Source organism: Marmota monax, unplaced genomic scaffold (genome assembly GCF_021218885.2).
Source record: "Marmota monax isolate L192 unplaced genomic scaffold, Marmota_monax_Labrador192_F-V1.1 WCK01_AAM20220418_F8-fsc00322, whole genome shotgun sequence".
Lineage (NCBI taxonomy): Eukaryota > Metazoa > Chordata > Mammalia > Rodentia > Sciuridae > Marmota > Marmota monax.
In genome coordinates this window covers 694094-706688 of record NW_026692168.1, presented here as the reverse complement: position 1 = coordinate 706688, position 12595 = coordinate 694094, and the positions used below count along the sequence as shown (strand labels likewise).

General features: G+C 55.5%; 1 protein-coding gene across 1 annotated transcript in view; it reads left to right on the top strand.

Annotated features, from left to right (window-relative positions):
* Window positions 1-667: 667 nt before the first annotated feature.
* Window positions 668-12595, top strand: part of Crhr1 (corticotropin releasing hormone receptor 1) — a 45001-nt gene continuing 33073 nt past the window's right edge. Inside the window, exon 1 of the mRNA XM_046421225.2 lies at window positions 668-998. Coding sequence (XP_046277181.1) covers window positions 966-998 — 33 coding nt within the window. The 5' untranslated portion in view covers window positions 668-965. The remainder of the gene's footprint in view (window positions 999-12595) is intronic.

Below are 12595 nucleotides of genomic sequence, written 5' to 3'. Positions count from 1 at the left end.
TGTCTGGACCAAACTGAGCAGGTACTCAGCTTGTAAAATGAACGAACGAATAAATGAATAAGGTCTCCTTCCGCAGAGTTCTCGTGTCTCAGTAGGCACCAGGCGTGTCAATGCCAAAGGTGCTGGGCGTCCAGCCCAACGCCCCTGCTCAGCTTAACTGGGGGCGGCGGTGACCTTCTGACCGGTTGCAAGGCGGGAACTGCCCAAACGCAGTTCCCAGGTTCATCTGGTTTCCGCAGCGGCTTAGCTCAGTCGAGCTCGCCCTGTCCCCCAATCCCCAATGGCCTTGCTCTCATAAATTCACCTGAGTCTCCCAGTCCCCCCCCTCCGCCCCAGATCCCTTGGACTCCCCTAGTCCCGACCTCCAGCCGGGCGGGAGGCAGAAGGCCGGAGGCTGCCTCCTTCTCCCGCCGCCTTCTTCTCCAGCCTGTGCGGCGGCCACCACCACTGCCAGTACACCCCACCGACTGCCGCAAACCGGGGTGCAAGGCAAGGTGGTCAGCGGGGCGAAGGCTCAGGGAGCCGGCCGGTGGAAGGGCGGGGAACCCAAGAGGCGGAGAGGGCGGAGAGGGTGGGGGCGAGGCGCGGAGGAGGGACCGAAGGGAGGGGGAGGGAAAAAGAGGAGGGGACGCGCGCGGCGAGGGGGCGGGGAGCCAAGGCGAGGAGCAGGCGGACAGCGAGGGAGGCGGGCTCCGAGCGGGCGAGAGACGCCGGCCGGGGCTGAATCGGAAAACGGCGGCCGGACTTGCCCGGGAAGGACAAACGAAAGCCCGCCGGGCCGGACCGGGCCGGGCCGGACTGGGCTGCTGGGCTGAGGAGCGCTCAGCTCGGTACCTCGGTGCCTGGTAGCGACCGAGGAGCCCAGCCGCCCACTCTGCGTCGCCGGAGTCTGCAACCGCCGGGCGGCCCCTCTGGGATGTCCGAGGGACCCAGGCATCCAGGACGGTAACGGAGCGAGTCCGAGGATGGGACGGCGCCCGCAGCTCCGGCTCGTCAAGGTGAGAGCGAGCGGGTCAGCCTGGATCGCCGGCGCCGCCAGCCCCCCGGCCGGCGCGGGACAGGCGTGGGCTGCGGGTGGGGTGGGGGAGGGGCGCTGGGGAGAGCAGGGCACAGGTCCAGGGAGGCTGGGGCAGCCTAACTCCTTCTCCACGAACCTTTGCAGTCAGGCTTGGGTGGGTAGAGGAAGAACTCCGGGGAAAAAAGAAACCGTGTGGCGAAGCGCCGGGATGTTGGCGGAGGAGGGGTCCGCCCACCCGGGGAAGCCGCTCTGTGCCGGGATCGCCGCAGACTTTGGGGCCAAAGCTTGATTCCACCTCCCACTCCTCCCATGCAAACCCCAGCCCCGGCACTGGAGGCGCGTATCCCTCTTCATCCCAGCACCCTCTTGGCCGCCCCGGGTCCTGGTCCTGGGCACTTTTTCCTGACCGGTCCCTCCGCGAAAGCCCCCAAGTCCAACAAGGTAATAGTCGCCTGCGCGACTGGAGCCCTTGATTAATATCGCAACCTCCGATGGAGCCGGTGCGCGGATGCGCCGGGTACCGCAGCCCCGGCGCGCAATGCTGGCTCTCCAGCCCTCCGTGCGGCTCGCGGTTCCGGCGCCGGGAGTTTAGGAAAGTCGCCAAACGGTGAATGCAGCATCCATTGGATGAAGGGGGCGGCGAGGGGCTGTCCGCGAGTGGTGGAGCCCTGGGAAGGACTAGGCTCTAGTGACAACCGCCACTTGCCGGCGCCGAGCTCATCCCTGAGCGCTGGGCTTGCTGGTTGCAGACACGTAAGCTGTTGGCTGCCGAGAAGGTGGGCGTGTGGGTGGGTGGACCTCCTGCCAGCCGCTGGGCAGCTCCACTTGCGACTCACCGGACTCACCCGGGGTCGCCTCGCGCGGGTCTCAGGACTCCGCAGGGTCAGCGTGGACTGCCTGGGCCACAAACACAGACATCACGGCGGCTGAGTTCAGGGTATTCAAAAGCGACTCCAAAGACTTGAGTGGATTTGGGGGAGGGTTATGGATTGACAATTTTCTTTTCCATCGTTATCAACCAGCTGTGCAGTTTACCTGCTCACATAGCGGTTTGAGTTAAAACCATCAAGATTTAAAAATGCAACCTCTGTGGGTTCATCCGTTGTGACTATAAGTTACTGAGGCTTTCCCCGGCTTTCTCTCCTAGCCAAATATTTACAAGTTATTTTTTAAAATAAATGAGGGTTGGTCTCACTGAACACACATCACCTCCTCTACCCAATACCTGAGGGCTGAACCCAAGATTATTTTCTAGGTGATGGGTCACCGTCAAAGGAAGTAGGAAGAAAAACATCCACGGAGGTTGAATAGATGGCATTGAGTGGGATATTTTCCCAAAGCCTCCTGTGTCTGGAGGCTTAGTCTAAATTCACAAATAAGAATCCAATGTTTTAAATGGATTCTAAGGATTGAATAGTGGGTATTTTTTTCAAGTTTACATGGAAATAGAGAAATGTTCTTTTTCAGGCCTTTCTTAGAATTGTGTGCAAATTTCTGTTTAAAATGATCACATTTTCTTAAAAGAAAGTCTTTCTCCCTTCCCCCCTTTCTTTCTTTTTCTTTTTTGTGGTGTGTATGTTGTTCCCACTAGATGGTGGGTTGTGTGCCCCTGATGTCTGGCCTGATGGACTCAGTAGGTACCCAATAAATAGGGAATGAATGAGCAGCAATGAGTGAATGGAGTGCTTATGTATAGCATGTTCAAATTTCTGGGAATCCATCTAGCTGCTTTGTAAATATTAAGTCATTTCATCCTCATAACAGCACCAGGAACTCGGAATTCTACCTGGGGCACAGAGCTAAGTAACTTGTTGAAGGTCACAGAGCTGTGAGGGACTGAGTGGCAGAGCCAGAATTTATACCCATGCATTCCCACCAAAGGCTTTGTTTTGTTAGCTCTTACCAGTAAATATTCTAAGCCACTTAAATCACGCTCTGAACCTGTGCCAGAGGCAAAAGCAGGTAGTTTGGACTGTTTGAATATCTGAATCTAGGGGATTTAGGATTAAGCCAAAATCCAGCTCTGTTCCCAACAAGTCAGCCAGTGTTGGGAAGGGATCCACTCTGGGGCCTGTAGAGTGGGCTTCACACTGTACAGGTGTGAAGAGCATGAGGGAAAGTGTTTGTGACAGGTGGGGTGTGTGTGCACATGTACATGCATGTTCATGGTTGAGGAGGAGACAGAGGAGATACTGTCCCAACCCCCAGGGAGAGATGGCATGAGCACCTCCATGGCAGCCACCCGCCAACTGCCACTCTTCCTGAGAGAGATCTGTGTTCTGGTGACAGGTGACCATGATGGGTGGAGAAGGCCCAGGCCTAGCTGGGCTCTTAAAGGAGAGAGAATGCCGAGGAGGCTGCGGGTTTTATTGCTGCCCTTATTATAAAAGCAACTTAACAGCATTAGGCAAAGTTTGGAAGCCGCAGGGGGGAATTACTGCGCCCTCACTCTCCTAATTTAGCTGCTGTTATGTTATAGAAATGATTCTGGTGGGTCCTTTTCTCAAGCACAGGTTTGGGCACAGCTGTGGCTGTGGGGCGGCCCTCTCACTGCTGTGTCAGCTCAAATCTGTCCCCTATAGTTCCTGAACCTTTAGAGGGAGACTGTTCACGCCTGTGTATGGCCCGTGAGTGGACGTGCTTTGCCATCCTGTACGGGTGCCTGTTTGGGCCATTTTCAACTTATTTCTTTGCTTACATGGTGTGGAGCCAGGTCTCCAAGCGGAACACTGCAGGAGGCTTGCGTAGGGCAAAAGGTGCTGGGGGTGGGCTTGGGCTGCTGTAGGGTGTGGGACAACTGGCCTGGCCACAGACTAGGAGCAAAGTTGGGAAGGGGCCCGAAAGCAAGACCAAGCCCTTCTGATGTGACATGACCAGCCCTAGGGAGGGACAGCACAGTGCTCAGGGAGCATATAGATACTGACCCAGAGCCCGGGAGGATGAGCTCAATGGAAGGGCCACGTCTCACCCTCGCTATCATTTGGCTCCTTGGAGGGGAGCAGCAGCCAGCTGAGGTCAGCCACACTGAGGAGTTTGGGGTCAGAGGTACCCTTTGGCACCACCCAAGTGCCCATGATTCTTGCCAAACCCAGGAACCTGAGCTCCAGGCGTGGTGTGGACTAGAAGGAAGGGTTAGGAGCAGGGCTGAGGATTTCAACAGCTAAAGGAATGGAAAGACTATTACGCTGGGAGCCAGCAAAGCCGACTTTGGTTCCAGCCGACTTTGGTTCCAGCCCCGCCTCCAACTGACTGTGTGACTTTAGGTAGGTCATCTTCCCTCTCTGAGCTGAAGTTTCTCTATAAACAGGGATTTCGAGCAAGACTCCCTGTTCACATCACTCCCTTTCACATCTCTCTGAAAGGTCTGTGTTTCCAAACACCCTTAGGGCTGTGATCTCTCATGGCAAGAGCCATGGGCAGCTGATTCCATTCCCAGCTCTGCCTCCTCCCAGCCAAGGGAGCTTGGTGCATGGTACTTGGACCTAAGTGCTCTTTCTGGGTCTCTCCTACTGTCATTCCCACTTCCCAGCACTGGGCCTGGTGATGGACCCTGGGACCATTTGACTCAGTAATCATAGAAATGAAATCAAGCCAGGCGAGCAAACATGTAGGCAAAGCTTTTATTGGGGCTTCCATTTAGGAAAGGAGCCAGCTCTGGCAAAAAGACATCAGGCCAGGTCCCCGGGCGGAAGGAGGATCCTGTTTTCTTGGTTAGTTGCAGGGGCAGGAATACTCATTGTGCTCAACTCAAGCATTTTTCCCTGGGCTAAAAGATAAGTCACTGCAACTGTCTATAAGCACATACCCAGGGTATCCCGAAATCAACGATGCAAAGTTGACATTGGTTGAGGGTGACACACACCAAGCCCCCCGGGGCTGCTGTCAGGCCATGAGCCAAAGATCAGAAGTTCCTTTGTTCCTATGGTGGTCTTTGTCTCAGGCCTAAAGATTTATTGCACATAATAGGGTTTAAGAAACATTTGTGGACTGGACAGATGAGTTTTATTGTTACTTCCTCCATTTAATATTGTGTAATTGGAGCAAACCTATCACTGTCCCCACAGGATATGGATGTCACATCAAAACTGAGAAAGCTGAGAGGTGCTTAAACCACCCTAGCAGAAAAGCAATCTCTAACACAGAAAAGACTAGAACTCCCCCTTAAGCCCACTGTGGTTATTAAAAATGAAAAAAGAAAGCAACAAACAACCAGTTCAGCACCCCCAGTGATTTGGAGTCACCCATGAGGGTGGATCTGCAGTCCTGAAGCTCCAGCCTTTCGCTGGGTGTGGGGAAGGGCAGGTTGGCAGGAGGTAGTCTGGGCCTTTCTAGCTCTCTGCTCAGTGAAAAGAGGACTGGGGTGATGTCTCCCCCCTGACTCCCTCCTAGCCATTCACAGTCTCAGCAAAAGGGAAGGTGAGCCCATTTGGGAGGTGAGGCCAAGTGGAGATTTTAGCTGCAATTTTATAGTCAAAGAAAGAATTTGTTAATTATAAATGAAGTTCCTATCAGTAATACTCCTCTTGCCAGGCACAGTGATGTAGACTTGTAATCCTAGAGACTTGGGAGGCTAAGGCAGAAGGATTACAAGTTCAAGGCCAGCCTCAGCAATTTAGTGAGATCTGTGTCAAAATTAAAAACAGAAAGGTCTGGAATGTAGCTCGGTGGTAAAACATCCCTGGGTTCAAGCCTCAGTACCCAAAAAAAGGAGAAACCTACAGGGAGGATAATGAGAAATGATGAGTTCACTGATGTGAACGATCATTTTGAAAGCAACTATCTGGAGTCTGATGGCCACTGATGGTGGACCACTTGTTTTCAGAGTAAGTGGGGTCTGCTCCAACACAAGTGGTAAAGCAGGCAGGGAGGGACACAGAGGCGGCAGACTGTGTCAGTGTGGACAAGTGCTTCCTTTTCTGTGAAAGGGGCATGGCAGGGTTTTGTTCTGGGAGAGGGGTCCCTGCACACAGCCCACTGATTCAAATGCTTTAGCCAAGCATGTTCTTTGGCGGCTGCCCGTCCAGCAGCTAGAAGACTGTTTCTGGGATGAGGGAAGGTGTTTATGGATGCTCTTCCCCATCCCACCCCCTGGCCCTGCTGGTGCAGCCTCCCGAAGTGCTGAGAGGTGGGGTCTGTGGAGTGTGCACACCCCCCCCCCCTGTCAACCTGTTTCCAGCCTCAGCCGGTCTGGCTGTGAGCCAGCACACCCAGGTCAGAGCCCAGAAGAGAAACTGGCCAGACTGGTCCAGCGGCTCTTTCATGGCTACTGAAGGAGAGGAGAGGTGGGGATTGTTCTCAGCTGCCTGGCTACAGGTTGGAGTCCACCCACCAGAGTGCTAAGAGGTATCGGGGCCATCGGGAGGCATAGCGAGAATCTTGGTTGAGCTTTTACGCACTGGAAGTTCCTGGCCTTTAGGAGAACTGAACAGCTATTGGTGAGTGTCCTGGTAGGACACAGAGCCAAAGAGTGAACAGCTAGGACCAGAGGGGGCTGTGACAGTGCCCTGGTGGCCTCCTCGGCAGGCTGCATGAAGAGCTCAGTGGTCCTCCTGGTTCAGAGCCACAGACACTGGTCATTTCTAGAGCTGCCCTGCACACTGTGGGGACAGAGCTGGGTGGGCAGCCTATGAGCAGAGAGGGTGGTCCTGGGACTAGGGGTGAGCTGTGCAGGCGCAATAGAAAATCACTGGGCAGGAAGGGACTGGCTGAGGGAAGGTCCCGGGCTTTCCAAGGCACGGCCCTCCCAAGGCCGGGCTCTCAGAAGCAGCAGCCTAGCCCCGTGGAACCCCTTTCTCTCCATTTCTCACAAGAGCCCCCAACCCGCCATGCAGAGGCTGATTCACAGGGTGGAAGGACCCCCACCCCACTTTGCCCCTGCTCCCCACTGCCCCAGGGCTGGGTCCCCACTCTAGCAGCAGAGGACAGAAGCCATAGAGCCTGCTGCAGTTGTGGTCCCAACTGCTCCCTAGGGAGTATCCCCCTGTCTGTTTCACACACACACACACACACACACACACACACACACACACACTGGGAGTAAGCTACTTCTGCAATGTTTGTAATAGCGTCCCTCCTTCTGCCACCCCTCAGAGTCCACTACGTGGTCACCACTTCTCAGCACAGTCAGCGCTCCGTGGGCTGCTGGTCCCTAATCCTGGGCGTGACCAGTGCCCTGCCATCCCCCATCCTCCCCCTGCCCATTCCCTCCGGGCCGGACCAGCTTCTCGCCGCAGGTGCATCGTTTATGGGGTGGGGTGGCTCCCATTGCTGAGCCCGCCGTGTGACCCCACTGAGTCCTCTGCACCAACCACCCTATAGGTGAAAGAAGCAGACCCTAGAATCTTGCTGCCATCACTCTGCTCTCCTTCCTGCCCCAGCCGCTCCACAGGGAGGTTCATTTGGGCCTTTGACCGGCTGTCATTCCTGCTGGGACTTCTCTCCCTAGTCTCCGCACCAGGCCTCATCTGTTCACCACACCCACCAAAGTCTTCCTGAACCATCTGCTTCCTCCTCCAGGAAGCCCTTTGGTCTAAGCCACTTCTTTCCTAAGTGTCTCTACCTGTTCCTTGTCCCCTCCCCCTGCTGTGAGCCCCAACTCATGGGGAGCCTGGGCATTTAAGCCCCAGGGGGGGAGGCCTTAACACTCTGATTGACCAGACCCTATGAGGACCCCTGATTGCCTGCATCTAACCCAAGCCCCTATTCCCACTATAGATTCTTTTTTTTTAATTTTTTTTTAGTTGTGGATGGACACAATACCTTTATTTAATTTATTTATTTACTTTGATGTAGTGCTGAGGATCGAACCCAGTGCCTCATACTTGCAAGACGGTGGGGTGGGCTCTGCCACTGAGCCAGGACCCTAGTCCCCCCACCATAGATTCTGAGCTGCGCCTGGGCCAGGAGGAGTCCCTCAAAAAATAATAGACCCAACAGATTCTGTGTGCTCAGCATCTAACCCAGAACTGTGCACACATTAGGTGCACAATATTTACTGAATTTAATGAAGGGTCTCTCTGTGCTCTAGTCCCCGATGAACATCCATCTGTGCACGTGGAAGTGCTGTGGCAACAGGAGACACACAAAGGACTAGCTAGACAGACAGGGCTCTCTGTCGCAGCACGTGGGATGACTCTGAGGCTTATCTAGGGTTAGGCTGCTGACACCATTTAGGGACAGTCAGAGATTCCAGGCCAGCTGTGTTCTGCCCTGGCATTTGTTACACCGTGCTTTGTGTGGGGCTCTGAGCAGGGTGGGGAGACATCATGGAGGGAGACTAGGGGCATTGAGACAAAGGGGCAAGAAACTTCTCAGAAGCTGGGGTCCAAGCAGGTTGGTGGCAGCCCAGGGCTCCCTCCCCATCACTGCCCTGGTGCTGCTGGCTACAGGCAGGAGTAGCCAGGCCAGCAGAGGTGGCCCGGGGCACCAGCATTCATCTCTCCTCCATGGTGCCTTGTGCCCCAGTCCATACCCACAGCCCTCCAGCTCCCTATGGGTGGCAGGGGGCAGTCTTTGGGATCCTTTCTGACGAAGTGGTTGGGCTCATGGCCTGACCATGAACGCTCCTGCCAGGCTGTGAAACACAGGGCCCAGGAGTGGCCTGGCTTGTGCTTACCCCTGAAGACAGCACCCTTGGAGGAAAGAACACTGTCCCCAACGCTGACAGGGCAGAGGTCCTGGGGTTACAGCCAACCCTGCCACTTCCTGGATGGGTGGCCTTTGGCAAGTCAAACAACCTCTCTGGGGGTTTCTGTGTCCTCTTTCTCGATGGAGATCAAAGGAGGAAATGCCTGTGGGGGACTTGCCCCCACTGAAGGCCAAACAGTGGGACCTGCTGCTTTCATGGGCAGGGTCCGCTGTCCTCCCCACTCTACTGGGGAGAGTGGGGGAGCCTAAGCCCAGCTAGCACTCAGACCCCCTCACCCCATGAGACCTTCCCTCCTGAGCCAGCTCCTCTGGCTGGGGGATGGACCAATCGGCCGAAGGCCACATGTGGTCCTCCTGCACAGCCACCCAGTGGGACTCGCCTGGCAAGTGTGACAGCATCTGAATTGGTCTAGACCCTGTTCAAGGAGATGAGTTTATTGACAACCTGCTTGGTTGTCACAGCAAGGACAAATTCACATCCAAGTTTCCAAATGCTTACCCTCAGCTGTTGTGCTATCACCGTGAGGACCAACAGCAGGCGGTTCACAGCCAGCAGGCCTGACCCGCCAACTGGCCCTGACCGCCCTTTCAGTAGCCCATCTGAAACCCTCTTTTGGGGCCAGAATTCACCGCCTGAATCCCTGGTTCACTCTCCATGAGTCTGGCTCTCAGGCCACGTCCTTTGCATATGTGTGTCTCACTTCTGGGTCGTAGGGACTTGAGTGATGCTGTGATGGTGGCAGCTGAGGTGGGGCTGACTGCAGTGGTGGAGCCCATGCGGGGAGGGAGGACTTTGGTTTGCTCAGAATCCCTCTTGATGGCAGGATCTGGGCGAGACTCCTTCTTATTCTCTCATTCACCCTCACCGGTCACAAAGGTGGGGATAAGACTCTCTGCGTTCATGGGTCACAGGACCCTAGTGAGGCCAGGGGAGCCTCTCCTTGGGGGCAGGCTCACCAAAAGCTCCAAAAACCCAGCCCTGCATAGGTTCTGCCCCTTATCCCCAGGTTTTCCCAAGTCAGCTGCCTCCTCCAATATGTCGGAGCTGGCCGCAGCAGCCTATGCTGCCTGACCCCCCAACTTTGGCTGTGTCCACAGGCAGATCTTCTCACCCCTTCCTGGTCTTCCATGCACACCCCACCCCAGAAAGAGCCTGGAGGTGCTGACCAGGCAGGAGCTCCCATCTGGCCAGGAAGAGTCCCTCCATTAGTCCCCTGCCCTCAGACTGAGCCAGGCAATGGGGAAGGACTAGTCCAAAGTCCTCTTGAAGGCTCCTCCTTCTTATTCTTTCATTCTTTCCAAGGTCTCCCCAAATGTCTTCCTTCCTCCCTGTGTGATGGGCAAGCAGGTGAGTGACTCCAGAGCTCTGCAGCCCTCCCCCAGGATTTCCCAGCAGCAACACTATTGACACATGGGGCCAGGTAGTCCTTTTGGGGAACAAGGGGTGCTGTGCATCATAGGATGTTTAGGGGCCTCCCTGGCCTCTTGCCATTAAATACCAGTACCCCCCCACACACACACACACACCATTCATAGCCACCAAGGCTGTCTCCAGACATTCATGCCCCATGTTCCCTGGAAGGCAAAATGGCCCCTAGCTGAGGCTCACTGAGCTAGTTCCGTTATCCTCAATTCAGGCATCATTTCACAATCACCTGGCCGAGCGTTAAAAAATATAAGGACTCCTGAGCCCTCCCCCCCACCCACCCACCCCCCGGGGCCTACTGAACTGAAGTCTCTGGGGTGGGGTCTAAGAAATGGAATTTTCTTTCTCCTAGGTCAGAGGCTAAGTACTGTCCAGAAATTTCTAGGTTTGTCTAACTCACTTTTACAGGCAAAGAAACAGGGCGAGGCCGTTGCCCACCTTATGATTGTTCTCACCTGTGCCCTGCATCTCTGCTCCGTGGACTTGGAGCCAGCAACCCCTTTTCAACTCCCTCCCCAGGTGTTGAAAGGCAGTCACTTCTCCAGGAAAAACAGCCACAAACCCTTTAGCGTTTTCAATCAGCTTCCCAGAGGCAGACAGATTCCCTCTTCCTTCCTGGCTCTCTTCAGATCTCTAGAAATGCAGCTGCTTCAAGGGCATCCTCCGCCCGCCACACCACAGTCCCCCCACTTTGCACTTGTGGCCGAGCAGCCAAGGCTGACAGCCTGCATGGCTGGTGTCTCCACAGCTGTTCCCACACCTCAGCTCGGTCTCCCAACCCCTCAGGGAGGGTTTCCCAGAGGGGGAGCCACTCACGGGTCACAGTTGGGCAGCTCCAGGGGGAGGACCGTAGCCCTTCCTGAGCCCCCCTGCTGATAGGGCCTGACAGGTGGGTGTGTACCCCTCAATTCCCACTGCCAACTCTCAGGAGGCCAGGATGCAGCCAGGGGGCAAAAGAAACCCATAGCCACCTGACCTGAAGGATCCAGGCTGGGAAGAGGTGACCTTGGGGAGAGGAGGGGAAGCAGCAGGGCACTGCCAGGGGTAGGAACCAGGCCAACCCCAGGCCCTTCGGTTACCATGGTAACCCCGAGGACCAGTTACCATGCCCATACACATCAGCTTGTCATCTGTACAGTGGGGACATGGTGAAGGATCCCTCTGAGAGGGACTGAGAGGATTAAATGAGACAATTCACAGGGTCTGGAATTGGGCAAGTGGGAAGGAGGGAGGAAGAAAATGGAGGTAAGGGAGGACCGGGAGAAGACAGGGAGAGAGAGACGGTGGGTAGAAGAGGGGCAGGGAGGCCCAGAAGGCAGGAGCCATGGAACATATTGGTGTGAATCTGAGTGAACCCAACCAAAGCGGGTGGGGATGACTGCAGGAGAGGCTGGGAAGGAGGCCAGATGGGGTTGGCAGTGGGCAGTGGGCTCCATCATGGACGGGGAGGTATGTGCCATTTTGTGGGTGGCCGCCAGCTCCTAGGAACCGACTGGTGGTGGAAAGTGGTGGTTCATGCCCTGGGTAGACAGAGGACCAGTCAGAGCATTTGGGGGCAGAAGGGCTGAGTCAGGAAGGAAACAGCTTATCACTGGACAGAGGTGGCTTCTGTGGCACTTAGCATGCACTCAGCTCCGGTCTCTCTGAGAGCTTGGGGGTGTAAATGTTTTAGCCCTATGAGCCCCCGTTTGTGGATGGGGAAACTGAGGCAGGGAGACGTTAAGTGATTTGCCCAACCCCACACAGGTAGGAAGGAGCCAATGAAAGCTTCTAGTGTGGATCCCTCCCGCCCTGAGTTTAAAGGGCTGAATTTCTGCTCTCCTGTAGGTGCTCAGGCAGGGCAGAGTCAGACCTGGAAAAGAACCCTGGGAACAAACACAATGCCCTGGGCACGTCACACTTGAAGAAACTGAGGCAAGGAAGGGGGTGCCTTGGCATAATCTCAGAGCAAGTTTGTCAGAGTCACAACGGGACCTGCCCCCACCTACCCACCGCAGAGCACTTTTTCCTTTAGCACAATCTCCTGGGGGCCAAGGTGGGGGCCATGCACAAACCCAAAACCCAGAGGAGGAGGAAGCTCCTGCCGGGAAGGAGGGAAAGAGGAAATGAGCCTCCAAATGTCCTGGTGCGACCCTGTGGCCTAAGGGGGTAGAAAACAAAAGGCCATCTGTTCATTCACTCACTCAGTCATTCATTGATTCATCCACCAACATGTAGGAGGTCTACACGGTGTCAGGTCTCTCTGAGGGAACAAAGGTAACCTAACACAGATCCTGCCCTTGGAGCTTACAACTCAAGTGGACATACTCCTGGGACCTTGAGTGGCATGTGTGAACTCAAGAGCTGGGGTCAGGCCTTCTCTGCCCCTGGGGTGGGTGAAGCAGGTGGCCCACAGGTCCAGCCCTGCCATGAGCTCTCATTAAGGGACAGAAGTGAAGAAGTAGGGATAGAGGGGTGGTAGGCAGGACACACCCTGAGCCCAGAGCCCCAGGGAGAAGACCTGG